The sequence below is a fragment of the Macaca nemestrina genome, chromosome 5 (genome assembly GCF_043159975.1).
Source record: "Macaca nemestrina isolate mMacNem1 chromosome 5, mMacNem.hap1, whole genome shotgun sequence".
Taxonomy (NCBI): domain Eukaryota; kingdom Metazoa; phylum Chordata; class Mammalia; order Primates; family Cercopithecidae; genus Macaca; species Macaca nemestrina.
Genome location: NC_092129.1, coordinates 147,915,198 through 147,933,657, shown reverse-complemented (window position 1 = coordinate 147,933,657; position 18,460 = coordinate 147,915,198). Strand labels below are relative to the sequence as shown.

Here is an 18,460-nt window from a genome sequence, read left to right as displayed (position 1 = left end):
TTGATAAGAATCTGAAATATATGGGCTTTTATATTGTTTATTTTCGTTTCACTCTTGGGGGAGAAGATTATTACACTGTTTTTAACAGTGCTTGAAGTACTCTTTTATGAGATAAAATTTTAATGGTTCTACTAGAAAAAGGGCTCAAATTTCCACAAAATAGCCAAAACCAGTTGTACTGGAACACCAAAAAAGAATGATCAACTTCCCATTCCAACCAGCTAGACAGAAAATGAATACACCTAGGGCAAGTTGGAAAACAGTTTAATGATCACTCACCAGAATCCACAGGAGAATCTTAAATGTTTACAAGCACCAATTATTCCGTTATTCCTGCCATCGCCGCATCCTTCATGGCAGAGTATCACAAGTAAGTTTCTGGTTGTTTCATCTACTTAAAATCAGATGTAAGAAACAACCTGAGTCTTAGCAACTTCAGACTTCAATGTGAAACCATTAAAGCCCTCGACACTTTAGGAGGCTGAGGCAGGAGGATTGCTTGAAGCCAGGAGTTCACGACCAGCCTGGGCAACAAAGCAAGACCCCATCTCCATAAAAAAATAAAAATAAGTTAGCTGGGCACAGTAGTGCGTGCCTGCAGTCTTAGCTACTCAGGAGACTGAGGCGGGAGGGTCACTTAAGTCCAGGAATTCAAGGCTGTAGTCATGCCGCTGAACTCCAGCCTAGGTGACAGAGCAAGACCCTATCTCAAACAAAACAAAACTCTCTTGGAAAGGTTTTCTCTCTGAAAGCAGTTCTCCTGTCCAGAAGATGCCTACGGCCCATACATCTTCTTCCAACTGGCCAAGACAGTTAAATAATATTTCAAAATGCCCCCAAGAGGTCCCAAAATTTAGTCAAGGCAAGTATCAATCAGGCTACATACTTTCTAGGTGTGACAAATATCAGAGTTTTGAGAAAGATGTTAAAATCATCATGGAATCCTTGGAGGCCTGAGATACTAAAGCACCAGTGCAGACAGTCTTCTAGGAAGTCTGGAACCAATACTTCTTCCATCAGTAATACAGGCCTTTCTAGACTTTGGTCTAGAAGAAGATGATTTTTTTGTGCTTCGAGTTAGGGATCTGTCCCTTTGACTTTAACCTTCTAACGGCTTCCCTCATATGTTTGGGTTGTAGCGGTGGCATTTCTCCCCACTTCTCACATACATCCAGTGCTAAACAGAGGGTAAGGAGAAAGTCTGATTATCATACAATAATTTACTAATCACATAATCCTTTTGAGTCCTGTAATTCTCGTTAACTTTTCTTAAGCTTGCTAAGGAAATAAACCAAAACATTTTTCCTTTTTAAGAGAAGATTTTTTTTAGTATAACATCTCATAACAGGCTTTATCATAGACAACAGTTTAAAATATATTTCCTATAGGCCATATGCTGTGGCTCATGTCTGTAATCCCAGCAGTTAGGGAGGCCAAGGTAGGAGGATTGCTTGAGCCCAGGAGTTTGAGACCAACCTGGGCAACATGGCAAAACCTTGTCTCTACAAAAAAATTTAAAAATTAGCCAGGGGTGGTGGTGCACACCTGTGGTCTCAACTACTCAGGCTGAGGCAGGAGAATCACCCGAGCCCAGGAGCTCACTGTTGCAGTAAGCTGTGATCGCATGATCAAGGCACTCTAGCCTGGGTGACAGAGTGAGACCCTGTCTCAAATAACTATATAAAAATAAAAATTAGCCAGGTGTGGTAGTGCATGCCTATGGTCCCAGCTACTTGGGAGGCTGAGGCAGGAGGATCCTTTGAGCCTAGGAGTTTGAGGTGGTAGTGAGCTATGGTCACACCACTGTTACCATCTCATTTTGTACACCATCTAAATTTGTGATTTGTAAAAGGAAACATAAAAAATATTAAAAGAAAAAATAAAGATCACGCCACTGCACTCCAGCCTGGGCGACAGAGCGAGACCCTGTCTCAAAAAATAATAATAATTTAAAAGTATCTATCTCCTGCTTAAAAAAATAAATTAAAAAAAAAAAAGATTTCACCAGTCAGAGTAGCAATGGGAAACAGCCAGGCTTTTTACTCAATAAAGGGGGCAGGCAGTTCCCAGGGAGCACAACATTAGGGACAACTCACCATCCCACACAGGTCAGCCCTGTGACTGCTTTTCTTGTATCTTTACTTTTGGCAGCAGAAATGAGCAAAGTCCACTGCAGAAAATACAAAGTCTACTTCTGTCACCCTGGGCTGAGGAAAGGAATCAGGGAGGGGAGTCCCAGATGGTTCCTTGCCATCTGTTATTGAAACTTGCAAGGAATAATGGTCATTTCTCCTGAATACAGGGCTCCCCACTTGCTCAACTTCAAATGCAAATGAGAACTCCCACAGGTGCTTTAATAAGCTCCTTTGTATAGATATTCTTAAAAATAAGACCACCGCAGTATTTGTAACCAACACTACTCACCTTCTTCTACCACCTCCCCGACGAAAACCTTGGAAATACCAGACATAGCAATAACAACATTCTGAGACACAGAGGTGCCAGTGATGGACTGGATCAGCTTGAAAGAAGGAGAAAGACTCCGTGACTACAATAGTCAAAGACTGGCTTTGGAACACAGTACCAAATAATTCACAGAAAAAGGTAAGATAACTGAGGTGCATTTTTTTTTTCCCCACTTAAATAATCCACTGACTTGTCTAACACCTCACTTCAAATGCCAATGGACATGGCCCTTGGGTTCAGTTCTAAAACATGATGGAGATGAAGTGTGGTGGTCTATCCTTACCCTTTTGATGGCTGCCTTAGGGAAAGCTGAGCGGCGATACATTTCGTAACGGTTCAGCTGCTCCTCAGAAAAAGAAGAAACCAGGATTCTAAACAAAGATCCAGGTAACTAAGTTAACTTGTAAGAATGAATACTAAAGATATTATTAAGTCAATAAAAGTCTCAGACAATTCAAAAATGAATTCTTAAGGGGTCAATAGCATTAGGCTTGGTGCCTTGAGGAATGAAGATAAAATACTTCTACTCCAAAGGAATTTGAGAAAACTTAAAATAAAAACTTCTTTTCTTACCTGTGAACAAAAAGAACAACATTGGGTCACTGTATCCTACTATACAGACTGTGTTTTCAGCGTTAGACTCTACCTTACTGAATTTCACACTGATGGTGTTTAATATACAAATTTATGATCAAACCAGTAGTTTTCAACATTAGCAGATTTAGGAGAAATATCTGCAAAATATGTGGAAACAGGTAATACTCCTAATGTATAATTCTTTCAAACAAATAAAGGGGCCATATCAATTTTTGAAAATGAACAAAGTATATGAACAGGAAATTTACAAAAATACCAATGGTCAACCAACATGGGGGAACAACATTATTAACTAAGGAAATATTATTTTCATAGATAACATTTTTCATAAATCAGACCACTATTAAAAAAAGAATGGTATTAGAATATGGGACACAAACTCACACATGCTGGCAGAGTGAACTGGAACACCTTTTTGGAGAGAAATTTGGAAATACATATGAAAAGCCTTTGAAAATGTTCATACTATTTGAATTAGCAATTATACCTCTAGGAGTTTATCTTAGGAAGTAATGGACAAGTATGCAAAGATATGTCCAAAGATCCTCATCATAATGTCAAAAGTACAAATACCCAACCAGAACCACTACAGGGATTGGTTAAATTATAGTTCAACAACATAATGGGATTCGATTGTAGCCATTAAAAATTATGATTTATGAGCAAATTTACTGACATGAAAATATTTAGCTATACATATCAAACATCTAAAAAAACTTTGAAAAGGTACATACCCAAACACTATACCCAACTATATACTTAGAGTGAACTCTGCCTGGTGAGTTTATGGGTAATTTTTTCTATTTTTCTGTATTCTCTGAATTATTTGCAATGAGCCCATACTACTTTTTACAATCAGAAAATGTCATAAAGCTATTTCTATTTTTAAGAAAACTATGACCTAGGCAGGGTGCGGTGGCTCAAGCCTGTAATCCCAGCACTTTGGGAGGCCGAGGTGGGTGGATCACGAGGTCAGGAGATCGAGACCATCCTGGCTAACACAGTGAAACCCCATCTCTACTAAAAATACAAAAAAAAAAAAAAAAAAAATTAGCCAGGCGTGATGGCGGGCGCCTTTAGTCCCAGCTACTCGGGAGGCTGAGGCAGGAGAATGGCGTGAACCCGGGAGGCGGAGCTTGCAGTGAGCCGAGACCCGGCCACTGCACTCCAGCCTGGGCAACAGAGCGAGACTCTGCCTCAAAAAAAAAAAAAAAAAAAAAGAAAACTATGACCTAGATGTATAATTAGTGACATGGAAAACATTCATCATATCTAATGTGAAAAATAGGCTATGAAACAGTATTTGACATTTGTGAAAAAAACAATTCATAGATATATATGTATAGAAACTATCTTGAAACTTTTAACATAAGCAGGATATATCTCTGTGGTAAGGTGATTCTTTTTTCTTCTTATCTATTTATTTTTATTTATTTATTTTTGAGACAGTGTCTGGCTCTATTGCCCAGGCTGGAGTGCAGTAGTGCAATCTTGGCTCATTGCAACCTCTGCCTCCTGGGTTCAAGTGATTCTCCTACCTCAGCCTCCCGAGTAGCTGGGACTACAGGCACCCATCACAACGCCTGGCTAATTTTTTGTAATTTTAGTAGAGATGGGGTTTCACCATCTTGGCCAGGCTGGTCTCAAACTCCTGACCTCAGGTGATCCGCCCACGCCTCAGCCTCCCAAAGTGCTGGGATTACAGGTGTGAGCCACCGCTCCCGGACATCTTTTTATCTATTTATATTTTCTATGCTGTAACATAATTGTTTGAAAAAAAATTTTTTGGCCTGTAATCCCAGCACTTTGGGAGGCCGAGGCAGGCGGATCACGAGGTCTCGAGTTCGAGACCAGCCTGGCCAACATGGTGAAACCCTGTCTCCACTAAAAATACAAAAATTAGCCAGGCATGGTGGCGGGCACCTGTAGTCCCAGCTACCTGGGAGGCTGAGGCAGGAGAATCGCTTGAAACCGGAAGGTGGAGGTTGCAGTGAGCAGAGATCCTGCCACTACACTCCAGCCTGAGCAATGAGAGCGAAACTCCGTCTCAAAAAAAAAAAAAAAAAATTTTAAATAGAGGCCGGGCGCAGTGGCTCATGCCTGTCATCCCAGCACTTTGGGAGGCTGAGGCGGGCAGATCACCTGAGGTCATGAGTTCAAGACCAGCCTGGCCAATATAGTGAAACCCTGTCTCTACTAAAAATACAAAAATTAGCCAGGCATGGTGGTACATGCCTGTAGTCCCAGCTACTCGGGAGGCTGAGGCATGAGAATTGTTTGAACTCAGGAGGCAGAGGCTGCAGTGAGCTGAGATCATACCATTGCACTCCATCCTGGGCAACACAGTAAGACTCTGTCCCAAAAAAAAAAAAAAAAAAAAAAAAAAAACAACCGTAACGTACTGTAACATAACATTAGAGATAGGGTTTCACTATGTTGCCCAGGCTGGTCTCAAACTTGGACCTCAAGAAATCCTCCCACCTTGGCCTTCTGAAGTGTTGGGATTATAAGCGTGAGCCACCATGCCCAGCCATAATGTATTAATCGTTTTATTTTCTTTTGAGTTTATAAAAGAAAATTTAAATACCAAGAAAAATTTATTAAATTTGTGTGGTCAAGTGAGAGCTTTGAAATGGGGAATGATAAGAAAGTGACTTACTGCATCTTCTGAATCTCATCTTCATCTACTTTCTGCTTCTTCTCTTTCTTTTCTTTGGTATCTATTTTCAGTTTTTTGGCCGCAGGAGTAAGTAATGATGAGTCTTCCCTTTCAACTGTTGTTAAATCTGAGACATCCTGACTCTTGGGCTGGGAAGATGAAAGAAACTCTATTACATATTTGGCCTACTTTCGAGGCTTGGGCAAAGTAAGAAGGCATTATCCTTATTACAAAACAACAAATCCATTTATTGAGTAGTTTTTCAGTTTTAGGCACTGACTGTACCATCAAGGATAAGATACAGTATCTCTCCTAAGGGAAGATTATGGCTCAGCCGTGGAAAGAAAACCTGCTAAATAATCTAGTTTTCCAGTTCGGCTATGAGCACAGCTCCAGTATCTGTTTACGAGGGTGATGAAATGCCAAGGATCATGAAAACCGCCCTCCCTCTGGGCCCGCTCTTCTGACCTTATTCTTTAGAGGGGATGTCAGCAAAGTCCCCTCCATCCAGCCAGCTCTTCTGCTTCCAGATCTACAGATCTCTTTACTGCTGATGATTCCATATGGAAAGAATATTAAAAAGGAGGCCCCTTCTCATTAAAACAGTGTTTATTTCAATTTGGGACTTTCAAGTGAGCTTCTCACATGTAGTGCTCTTTTGTTCTTATCCTTCAATCCTACTGTTTCATGCAAATGTTTATTTCACATTACTAGTCTTTTTGAAGATAGATTTGTCTCTTATTATTTATATCTCTCCCCCATCAGCATTTAACACAATTTTACTTATGCTGGATGTTTAATAAATGCCTGTTTAAACCCCATTAAAAGGTAGGCAAAGACACTTCTCAAAAGAAGACATACCTGTGGCCAAAAATCATACGAAAAAAAGCTCAGCATCTCTGATTAGAGAAATGCAAATCAAAACCATAATGAGATACCATCTCATATCTGTCAGAATGGCTATTATTCAAAAATCAAAAAATAACAGATACTGGCAAGGTTGTGGAGGCAAAGGAAAGCTTTTAAACTCTTGGTTGGAGTATAAATCAGTTCACCATTGAGGAAGGCAGTGTGACAATTCCTCAAAGACCTAAAGACAGAATTACCATTTGACCCAGCAGTCCCATTACTGGGTATACACCCACAGGAATATAAATTGTTCTATTATAAAGACACATCCACACGTATGTTCATTGCAGTGCTATTGACAATAGCAAAGACATGGAATCAACCTAAATGCCCATCAATGATAGACTGGATAAAGAAAATGTATTTTCCAGTATACACCATGAAATACTATACAGCCATAAAAAAGGAGATCATGTCCTTTGCAGGGACATGGATGGAGGTGGAGGCCATTATCTTTAGCAAACTAATGCGGGAACAGAAAACCAAATACGGCATGTTCTCACTAATAAGTGGGAACTAAATGATGAGAACACATGGACACATACAGGGGAACACACATTGGGGTCTATGGGAGGGTAAAGGGTGGCAGGAGGGAAAGGATCATGAAAAATAACTAATGGGTACTAGGCTTAATACCTGGGAGATGAAATAATCTATACAACAAACCCCTATGACATACATTTACTTATGTAACAAAACCTGCACATCCTGCACATGCACCCCCAAACTTAAAAAACTGCCTGTTTATAACAATAAAAATCAAATCCAAACTTCACCCCCTCTGACTTAATGTAGAATCGTAAGTATACTACAAAACTCATTGAGATTTAACTTGTTCCTAAAGAGGAATTCAAATTTAAACTCATACAGGAATATGGGAATAGATGGGATTAAGGTAGTCTATCTTTGACAATCCTTTCAATTTCTTTTTACTTACCGATTTATACAAGTTTTCTAACTTCTTTGTGCTTCAAGTTTGGTGGTTTGTATTTTCTTTAAAAATTCACCTGTTTTTCTCAGATTTTCCCATTTATTTGGTATAAACTTGAACATTAAATGTTTTTATAGCTTTAAAGATCTCCATATTAGTGCCTATAGCCTTTCATATTTTGTAATGTACATTTACATTTTAAGTAATCAGGTTTTAATTTTATCATTTATGTTTTTTAATGTGCTAATTCATTAGTGTCTACTTGTATCCTTATTAACTCCTTGTTCCTACACTCTTCTGATTTATTTTGTTCTTTATCTGTTGTTTGTTTGTTTGTTTTTTCCCCAGACTCACTCTGTTGCCCAGGCTGGATCATAGCTCACTGCAGCCTCAAGTGATCCTCCTGTGTCAGCCTGCCAGGTAGCTAGGTCTGTAGGTGTGACCCACTCCACTAGGCCCTTTATCTGGTCTCTTGAGTCAGGTGCTTATTTGCAGTATCTTCTGGTTGTTAATAAAAATATGTAAGGCTATACATTTTTCTTTAAATAAAGCTTTGGCCAAATCCCATATAATTTGATAAAGTGTTCTGTTAATTTCTTTAGTCTAAAGGCTATTTAAAAAATAGTTTAAAATTTCCAGGGGGTTCTTTTTTGGTGGGGGAGAAGCTTTTTGTAGTTAATTTCAAGTTTAATGCATTGCATTAACAAGATGTGGCCTGTTATGATATCTACTTTTAAGAATTCATATTTTTCTTCATGGTCTAGTACATGATTGATTTTTAAAAGTGTTTCAGAAACAACATAATTTTATCCTCTGTTCGGTGCAAATTTATATATGTAGTGAGCTCTCTAGTGTACCAAGCTAATTATTCAAATCCTTGCTGTCCTTGACACCTGTTTTAAAGTTTCCTTCTTGGCCAGGCATGGTGGCTCCCACCTGTAATCTTAGCACTTTGGGAGGCTGAGGCGGAAGGATTACTTCAGCCCAGTGAGTTGGAGACCAGACTGGGCAATATAATGAGACCTTGTCTCTACCAAAACAATATTTAAAAAACCTTTAGCTGGCCAGGTGCGGTGGCTCATGCCTATAATCCCAGAACTTTGGGAGGCTGAGGCAGATGGATCATGAGGTCAGGAGTTCAAGACCAGCCTGGGCAACTTGGTGAAACCTTGGCTCTACTAAAAATACAAAAATTAGCTGGGCACAGTGGCACGTGCCTGTAATCCCAGTTACTGGGGAGGCTGAGGCAGGAGAATCACTTGAGCCTGGGAGGCGGAGGTTGCAGTAGGCCGAGATTGCGCCATTGCACTCCAGCCTGGGCAACAGAGCGAGACTCCGTCTCAAAAACGAAACAAAACAAAACAAAACAATACAAAAACTTCAGCTGAGCGTGGTGCAGTATGCTTGCAATCCCAGTTACTGTGGAGGCTGAGATAAGAGGGTTGCTTGAGCCCAGGAGGCAGAGACTGTGCCACTGCACTCCAGGCTGGGTGACAGAGTGAGACCTTGTCTCAACAAACCAACAAAAACTGCCTTAAAGGAGCTTGCAGTGAGCCGAGATCGCGCCACTGCACATTCCAGCCTGGGTAACAGAGCGAGTACTCAGTCTCAAAAACAAAAAAAGAAACCTGCCTTAAAATACTTTTGTCAAATGTTCTCTTTTTCTTTTTTTCGAGACGGAGTTTCACTCTGGCACCCAAGCTGGTGTGCAGTGGTGCGATCTCGGCTCACTGCAACCTCTGCCTCCCAGGTTCAAGCGATTCTTGTGCCTCAGCTTCCTAAGTAGCCGGGATTACAGGCGCCTGCCACCATGCCCAGCTAATTTTTGTATTTTTAGTAGAGACAGGGTTTCCCCATATTGGGGATCTCCTGACCTCAGGCGATCCACCCACCTCCGCCTCCCAAAGATTACAGGCGTGAGCCACTGCACCGGGCCAAATTTTCTCTTTTTCTAAAAGTTCTTACTTTATACATTTTTATGCAACTTTATACACTGAAAGGCTATTTCCATCTAATCTACTGTTCACCCCACGATCTCTTAAATCCCTTCTAGCTCTAAGACCCCAAGATTCTACTTCCAGAAATGTAATCCAGAGAACGATGAGTTTCTGGTCCTGACCAATGTTCAGCTAGGCAACACTGCTGAACTCTCTGTAGCATAAAAACACCAGACCCAACTGATGGGTCCCTGATCACCGGGTGCTGTGGCTCACGCCTGTAATCCCAGCACTTTGGGAGGCCGAGGCGGACGGATCACGAGGTCAGGGGTTCGAGACCAGCCTGGCCAACATGGTAAAACCCCGTCTCTAATAAAAATACAAAAAATAGTCGGGCATGGTGGTGTGAGCCTGTAATCCCAGCTACTTGGGAGGCTGAAGCAAGAGAATCGCGTGAACCCGGGAGGCGGAGGTTGCAGTGAGCCAGAGATTGCGCCATTGTAGTACAGCCCGGGCGACACTTTTATAAAAGTCTATCTCCCTTTGACAGGTTTGATCGACCCTCCTTCCTATAAAGAAACAAAGTTGTCTTAACATCTAAGACGAACCATATTGCGGTGAAAGGGGTGCTACGAATCCTGGGTTTTAGCTCTTGCACTGCGTCTCAGTGTGACACTGGATCCCAGTTTCCTCACCACTAAAGCCAATAGGCTATTAAAACTCCCTTAGAAGTAGCTTTAATCCCTTGACAAGACTAAAAATATTAACGCAGTGCTTGAGCCTCTGGAACGGAACCAGCACTGGAGTTCTGTTTGGTCGTCCGCTCTCTTCCCCCTCAAGATTAACGATCTGGAGGGAGTTCTGGTGAGTTCGAGTTCTCGTAACTTGGGAGGGACTAACCAGAAGCCCGGCAAGCACCCAGTAACACGATCTCTGGGTATTCCTTCAGCCTCATCGATACATCTCTTCCTACCTCGCCTTCCTCCGCTGCAGCTTCTTTCAAGTCCGCATCTGCGTCTCCGTCAGTTTCCTCTGGGATTCCATCCGTGTCGGTAGCCCCCGGGTCCCCGGACGCAGCGACCGTCTCATCCGACTCCCCTGTCTCTCCACCTTTGTCGGAGGGCGACTCGCGGGCATCGTCCATCACGGATAGGATTGGAGGGGAGAGGAGATCGCGGCGATGTCTGAGGCAGAAGCTCGGAACCCCGAGCTGCACAGGACAGGATCTTACTTCCTGTCGTCGCGCAGCGATGACATCACCCCTACCGCTCTCCTGAGGGGTCATTTTGAGGCGCGCGTAGAGGACTAGAGGACTCATTTTAACTTTGGTTTGGCGACAGTGGGAAGCGGGAAAATTGGACGTAAAGAGCTCAGACTATGGATCCTCCTAGCTAGGAAACCAGCACTTGTGAAGGAGCGCAGTTTTGTTTACTAAATAACTTTTTCCTTTTCGCCTGTCTAAAAATTCAATACCAGTTAATCCCTTCGTTAACCCCTCAGAGTAAAGTTGGGGGATCGGGAGAAAACTCAGTTCCGTTGTATGGCGGTGTCGTGGAATGAGGCTACCCGGGATTGGTAAACTTTCAGGCAAGACTCAACCTTGTGTATTTCAACTGGCCCGAAACCGCGGGTCTGTGTGTACGTGGAATTGCTAGCATTTCCGCTCCATTCAGCAAGCACCTTAACAACAAAAAGTCATCTAGCTTGAGCAGAATTTATCCAATTCATTTATTCATCCACAACTATTGACTGCGTACTTCGATTTAGAAACAGTGCTAGTACCAGGGAACAAAACACACATAGTTTCTATCCAATTAAATGATTTTTTTTCAGTTCGCAAGTATTCAAGATTGAGGTTTGTTTCTACAAGTCTGACACTTTTCTATCATTTTGGTTAATCTTACCAAAACTAAGAGGAAAGCCTAAAGAGAGGAAGGTGTCTCCTTTGAACGTTTCACTTTAACGAACTAGTTCATGTACTGGGAGGATTAAGTGGTGAGGATATTTCTATTTTAAAATTTTCTTCTCTTCCCTCATAGAGATACGAGGGGGAGGGCGTTTTATTCACCTGGGTATGACTAGGTCCCAGCACCTATTACATATTTAATTTATGCGTGCTTAAAGAATGTCCTTGGAAATGTAGGTGCGCGTTACCATATTTATCTCTTTGTTTCTGTGCTGCCTGGACGAATTGCCGTATTTCCTGTCCCAGGAGCTCCCAAAACGTTTGGGGAAGGAGCGCACTTCGGGAGGCGCGTACAGGTGGGCCTGTTTGTCCCTTTCCACCTATATAATGGGGACCCACAAGGCGCTGTCCCCATAACCCGTGAGGCCTGTCTCGGCACAGCAAAATCCACCTGCGCTGGTCCGCGGAGCCCCGCCCAGCTAGGTGAGCTAGGGGGCGGGGCGCGGGGGCGCGGTGACGCGTGACGCCGGATCCCGGAAGTGACGCGCTCGTGGAGAAAAGGCAGGGAGGGGGGGTGGTGTCCCCAGCCGGTTTGGGGGGTGCGTTGCCCGGAGACGGAAAGTTTGGGAGCCCGAGCAGGCTCGGCTGCAGCCCCGGGGAGGGGGGTCCAGCGGGTGGCGGCCCTGGGGATGGGGAAGGAGCAGGAGCTGCTGGAGGCGGCCCGCACCGGGCACCTCCCGGCGGTGGAGAAGCTGCTGTCCGGGAAGCGGCTCTCCTCTGGCTTTGGGGGCGGCGGCGGCGGCGGCGGCGGCTCTGGGGGCGGCGGCGGCGGCGGCGGCGGCCTCGGCTCTTCCAGCCACCCCCTCTCCAGTCTGCTCAGGTGGGTACGCGCCGGGGCCGGGCCGCTGCCTGCAGACCCCTTCTCCCCCACCCGTCTCTTGGGTCTCCAGAGAGATCGGGGGTCCTGAGACTCGGGCGGGGTGGGCTTGTGGCGTGCCCGGGGCGAGGCAGGCGGCGCACGGGCCAGGATACCGGAGGGCGCGCGGGTCCGAGTCCACGCTGCTCCGGGCTCGCCTGGTCTCCCGTTCTGAGCCGGCTGCGAAGAATGGTGGGAGTGCCCAGGTGGCAGCCTCCGCCGCATGGCACAGCCGGGCTTCACCCTCGCTCGCTACAGGGTGCCAGCTGTCGTAGCCCACAAAAGCCAATTTGGAGCAAATATGTATATCATATATATACATATGCTCTCCCTCACCTCCTGCAGAAACTCCCACGCCTTGTAGAATCTCGAGGCTCCTCTGGAGGAAATTCTATTGATTTTTTTCTCTTAGGAACTTGGAACCTTCCACCAGGCTACGCAGGACCTCGCTTTTCCCGCCCCCGCCCCCCCCCCCGCCCGAGACGGAGACTTGTTCTATCACCCAGGCTGGAGTGCAGTGGCGCGATCTCGGCTCACTGCAACCTCCACCCCCCGGGTTCAAGCGATTCTCCTGCGGCTGCCTCTCGAGTAGCTGGGATTACAGGCGCCCGCCACGACACCCGGCTAGTTTTTGTGTTTTAGTAGAGACGGGGTTTCACCATGTTGGCCAGGCTGGTGTCGAGCTCTTGATCTCACGATCCGCCCGCCTCGGCCTCCCAAAGTGCTGGGATTACAAGCGTGAGCCACCGCGCACGCCCCCTCACTTTTGTTTATATTAAAATTGCCTCTGGATTTATCATTTTCAAGATGTTCGTCTTTTAGCCTCTCTTGTGCTTGAAGTTCAAATTGTAGTTCCTTGTAGTGAACCGTATTGAATTAGTCTAAGTGGCATATGCAGGATTCATCCGGGGGTTTATTCATCTAGAAATAAAGGCAGAGACACTTGTTTAGGAAACCGAGGAATGCTGTAAACTTTTCCAAGGTCTGTTGTTAAACGCTTCAATCTGGAACTGTGAGGACCGAGGGGAAAAGATCAGTTTTGTGTGGCTTCGAAGGGGGATTGGAGGTGCTTTGTCAGTGTGAGTTAAATGTGTTGGTTCAGCAGCGCTTTCATAGCCTGATTTCTTTTTCCTTCCTTGTTCTTTTGAGGTTTTTAAGAAGTGGAAGTTCATTTAGAAATGGCTTCGTTAGCTTTTGTTCCCCATTACTTTATGTAACTTCAGTTTGAGTGAGCTTGGACCACAGAAGCCTAAGGCGCTAATAAATTGTTGTTAATAGATATTAAGCACTGAGTACCAACCCAGGTCTTTACAGGAAGATTTTAAAAGCAGTATAAGTAGGTACTTAAGATTTGTTGAAGAAATAAAAGTATCAATTGGAGGACAATAAATTTCTAAATAAATGGATGGTGGATGGTATCACTCACTGTAATTGCTAGCAGGTCAGAGAACAGACATCATTTAGGGATGGAGTGGAGGTCAGGGCTTCCAAAAGGAGGGAGACTTAAGCTGGTCTTGAAGGATGTGAGGATTTGGGTAGGTGAGTTATTATGGGCATGTTCCAGGTGGGTATCCCATGATCAGAGGCACAGAAATGAGAACGGAAACTTATTTGGTGCTCCTGAGGCAACAGAAGAACTTCCTGCCTGGACCCTTGAGAGGTTGGGCATAATAAAGGTAAATAATAATGGATGGGTATACTTCCATATATCATGTTTATATTCTCAGTCCCTAGATCAGTGCCTGACAACTTACAGGTGTTCAATAAATGTACAGTGAATGCATGAATTGGGTTTTGGATCTCACCTGGATTTGCCACTCTGCAGTTCTGATGTCTGAAAGGCGACAAGACTGTACAGGTTTGGAGATGCCTCTGTCTTTAATGAGTTGATGACATAGCATTTGGAGATTTTCCAGAGATATCTTAACCCTCAGCATATCCTGCTAAAGTGAGAAGTTTCTCATATCTCCCACCTTCAAGTACAGGTCAAATTATTCTTTTTTTTTTTTCTGGAGACGGAGTCTCGCTTTGTTCACAGTCTGGAGTGCAATGGCACTATCTCAGCTCACTGCAACCTCTGCCTTCCTGGGTTCAAGCGATTCTCCTGCCTCAACCTCCCAAGTAGCTGGGACTACAGGCACGCTCCACCACACCCAGCTAATTTTTGTATTTTTTGTAGAGATGGAGTTTCACCATGTTAGCCAGGCTGATCTCAATTTCTTGACCTCGTGATCCGCCCGCCTCGGCCTCCTAAACTGCTGGGATTACAGGCATGAACCACTGTGCCCAGCCTCAGGTCAAGTTATTCTTAGCGTGCTCACTCAGAGACTGTTGAAATTCTGCTGAGGATTTAACTGCCATATAGTTAATATAGTTAAGCAATACTAGGAAACCTGTTGAGCACAATGCTTCTACTTTGGGCCTCTTGCTGATGTGTCCCGTCTCTGCCATAAAGTGTGGGTGTTAACTCTCTGTTCCCCAGAGTTAGAGAGCTGGCTCCCCTTGACTTTCTTCCATGTCTTTTGTAGAGAGGGTAAATGCCTAAGAGCTTCCCAGCCTCTCATTCCTGTGACTCCTAGGGGCAGGGAGGATCTGGAGGCACTAGTTACACTAATTAGAGGTGACTCTGATTAAAGCTAGTGAAAGATTTCTGAGCAAATGAGACGGTGCCTAGGTCAGTATGTCTTCCCTTTTTAGATTTGGACATAGTAAAGTCTACCCCCAACCCTCTCTCCCCTAAAGACCCTGGATTATTTAATGAGAGTTGTGGAATCATAGCTTCAGATTTGGCCTTTGTATTAGCTGCCATATTCTACTCCTACTTGTACTGCCAACTGTAACTTGCTTTTGTGCAGGTGTTTGAGTAATGAAGTAAAGCTGGCAGGAATAGGAGCTTACAGTTGCAGTGGAATAATTGTTCCAAACCACATATGTGTTTGTGTATTCACCTGTTTATGTTCCCCCACCCCATATTCCACAAAGGCTTTGTGTTTATTCTTAAGCTACAAAATGCCCCTCTTCTCTTACCCATCCCTTTTCCTCTACACAGCTTGGGCTTAGGTTTTAACTTCTTAAAGCCCTTCCTGATGACCCTAATACACACAGATCTCTCAGGCTTCCACGTCTTTGGAGCACATCATCTGTAGTGTACTTTGCTTGCCTAGCTTTCACAGTTGATTGCTTTGGCCTGTCAGAATAATGTTTACATGTAGTAACCGTCACTGATTGATACTATACCTGAGAACCAGAAAGTCAGCAAAGACTTTCTACTAGAAAAAAATGTTGTTTAAACTTTGTGTTCTTCCAGCCTTCCTTATTTACTGGATATTTATTCAGAGACAGTATAGCATTATATTTAAGACCACTTGTTCTTGTGTCAGACTTCCTGGATTCACATTCCACTGCCACCACTGACCAGCTGCTTGACATTATTCAAGTTAACCACTTTGATACTCAATTTCTGCATCTGTAAAATGGGGATAATACTATCTGCCTTATAGGTATCATCTTAGATAATGCGTGTAAGGGACTTACCATAATTCCTGGCATATTCTAAGTCCTCAATCTTAGTCATCCTCAGTTTAGCACATAGAGTTTTGCTGTGTTGCACCTGTTCTGTGCAAAGTACCATGCCAGACACATTATTTTTATTTTTGTAGAGCTGGGGTCTCACTATGTTGCCCAGGCTAGTCTCGAACTCCTGGGCTCAAACGGTCTTCCTGCCTCAGCCTCCCAAAGTGCTGGGATTACAGGTGTGAGCCACAGCGCCCTGCCTGACACATTTTAAATGGTGTTTTTTCATGCTTGGGGATCTGTTTTCCAAGCATGGCAGATTAGAAAGAGTAAATAAGGGAGAGGAATCATTTATATACCCAATGTTTACCTATGATGTACTTTGTGCCAGACCAAGTGATTGCTAGATGCACTGCAAAATATGTCTGAGACCTGGGACATTGTAGGTGCACTATCAGAATTAGCCCCTCTCTTCATACATGTTCTGTTCCCTGATAGAGTTTATAGTAGTATGCTATGTCTGTGTCACAGGTCAACAAAAAGGAAACAGAGAAAGCATACAAATTTAGCATAATTTATCCTACTTCCTGGCTGTTTGAAGCTATTAACATAAGTGTATATAGCCCTATATACCTATGTAAGCCCCAAGCATCAGTTTACTGTATCTTTGTGCTATGATTTATGTTTATTATGACTGTTAACCATCAAATAAAGATTAAATTATGTTCAATATATCTTGTTAGTGAAAGAAGAAAAATACATAGTTTTCTATCCAAAATGGTTTAAATATAATTTTTGTTACTTAAAAGGATAAGCAATAGATTATCTAGAAAGCACAGTTATCGAAAATGTCTAGGCTTACAGAGGCTCTGGATTGCATGGATTATACTTTATATAATACTAACTCATTTTCTGATTGTTTAATGGATGCATGCCTTTGGTCTATACCTTGGGAGTTTGGGACAGGCATTCTATCAAACTTCTTAACTTACAGTATTTTTTAGCTCTGGGGACGTAGCAGGCACTCAAATTCTCATGTAACAGAGAGTTTGCTATGTTTAGAGTTATAGTGAAACACTGATTTTCAAGAAGGAAACTCCTGTATAAGAATATAGTAAGATTTGGTTAAAAGTAAATTCTGTCAACTAAAAGGCCAAAAAGATCTGAGAAAAGGAAATGTTAAAACCAATCATGGCAGGGCACAGTGGCTTGCCTCTGTAATCCCAACACTTTGGGAGGCTGAGGCAGGTGGATCACTTGAGCCTAGGAATTTGAAACCAGCCTAGGCAACGTGCTAAAACCTGATCTCTACAAAAAATACAAACATTAGCCGGGCGTGATGGTGTGCACCTGTAGTCCCAGCTACTCGGGAGGCTGATGTGGGAGAATTGCTTAAATCTGGGAGGTTGAGGCTGCAGTGAGCCAAGATTGTTCCACTGCATTCCAGCCTGGGTGACAGAGCCAGACCACATTCCCCCACCACCACCCCCTGCAAAAAAAAAAAAAAGAAGAAGAAAAAAGAAAACCAGTCACAATAGCTTCAAACTGTAAATTGAATTATGAACTAAATACTGAAGTATATGAATGGAAAAGTAAAGTGAAATGTACTTCTTAGGGTTCAGAAGCACAGAGAAACTAAACCAAAGATCACGGTTGAGGAGATTGTGTCATGGTTTAGGAATATTTTATGCTTAATTTCTTAAGCATGAGAAGGGTGAATAAGAAAAGAGGAAGCCAAGGGGACTTATTGGAGAATCTGAAAATTTATAGATAGTAGCAATGAATGTGGCTGTAAACTAATTTTTATGCTGCCATTTTGTTGGGGGGAAAAAAAGAAAAAGAAAAAAGAAAACTATTCCAAAACATATATGAATTTCCCAAGATGTGAAAATGTTCTGAAATAAGGAATGAAGCATGAAAAATTTTGAAAAATGGATCTCATTTGGAGGATAATAATAGATTCTCCCAAATGTCAGAAAATATGACAAGTAATTCATTGTTTTAAAGAAAGCTTCCTAATACTTATTTAAGGACTTTGATTTTTGTTTTTTTAATTAAAAAAATTTTTGAGACAGGAGTCTTGCTAATGTTGTCTAGGCTGACCTTAAACTCCTGGGCTCAATTGATCCCCCTGCCTCATCCTCCTAAGCTACTGGGACTGCAGGCATATGCCACCATGCCAGACTAGACTTCTTCCTCTTGTTATTGTTATTATTTTTTAAACAGTGATTAGCATAACCATTCTATTGAAATGGTCCTTTATTCGTTCCCAGAATGGATCTGAAGCTTGGAGATTATAATGGCATGACAGCCTTTTCTCATGCTGACCTTTTTACTTTTGCCCACTACTGTGTCAGATTTCTTTCGAAAGTGCCTATTTTGAGCAAAATGATTTTAACATCTTTTTTTTTTTGAGACGGAGTCTTGCTCTGTCGCCCAGGCTGGAGTGCAGTGGCCGGATCTCAGCTCACTGCAAGCTCCGCCTCCTGGGTTCACGCCATTCTCCTGCCTCAGCCTCTCAAGTAGCTGGGACTACAGGCGCCCGCCACCTCGCCCGGCTAGTTTTTTTTTTTGTATTTTTTAGTAGAGACGGGATTTCACCGTGTTAGCCAGGATGGTCTCGATC

General features: G+C 43.2%; 2 protein-coding genes across 11 annotated transcripts in view; one reads left to right on the top strand and one right to left on the bottom strand.

Annotated features, from left to right (window-relative positions):
- Window positions 1–247: 247 nt before the first annotated feature.
- LOC105474489 (TATA-box binding protein associated factor 11) lies at window positions 248–10,758 on the bottom strand. 2 transcript variants are annotated; one of them, XM_011729172.2, is made up of 5 exons: window positions 10,473–10,758; window positions 5,723–5,871; window positions 2,750–2,837; window positions 2,425–2,521; window positions 248–1,177 (listed from the first exon to the last, which is right to left on the bottom strand). In XM_011729172.2, the coding sequence occupies exons 1-5, from the start codon at window positions 10,641–10,643 to the stop codon at window positions 1,047–1,049; spliced, it is 636 nt and encodes a 211-aa protein (XP_011727474.1). In that variant the 5' UTR covers window positions 10,644–10,758; the 3' UTR covers window positions 248–1,046. The 2 variants fall into 2 exon arrangements, with proteins under 2 accessions (XP_011727474.1, XP_070953275.1); XM_071097174.1 differs by lacking the exon at window positions 2,425–2,521 and having other exon boundaries at window positions 988–1,177.
- A 1,184-nt stretch (window positions 10,759–11,942) lies between these two features.
- The window catches only part of LOC105474491 (ankyrin repeat and sterile alpha motif domain containing 1A), a 196,449-nt gene continuing 189,931 nt past the window's right edge, over window positions 11,943–18,460 (top strand). For 2 of the 9 annotated variants that reach the window (XM_011729175.2, XM_011729176.2), the window contains exon 1: window positions 11,997–12,285. In XM_011729175.2, coding sequence (XP_011727477.2) covers window positions 12,095–12,285 — 191 coding nt within the window. In that variant the 5' untranslated portion in view covers window positions 11,997–12,094. Of the gene's footprint in view, window positions 12,286–18,460 lie in introns of all 9 variants that reach the window. The other 7 variants (XM_011729178.2, XM_011729177.2, XM_011729182.3 and 4 more) reach the window with 6 other exon arrangements.

What these genes read in the sequence shown, in the direction of transcription:
- LOC105474489 (XM_011729172.2), bottom strand. Translation starts at nt 10,643, where the DNA reads ATGGACGATGCCCGCGAGTCGCCCTCCGACAAAGGTGGAGAGACAGGG. An exon ending in CTAAGGCAGCCATCAAAAGG is followed by an intron (nt 2,522 to 2,749) that starts GTAAGGATAGAC and finishes CCTTCTTTCAAG; the next exon opens with CTGATCCAGTCCATCACTGG. An exon ending in CGGGGAGGTGGTAGAAGAAG is followed by an intron (nt 1,178 to 2,424) that starts GTGAGTAGTGTT and finishes CCCTCTGTTTAG; the next exon opens with CACTGGATGTATGTGAGAAG.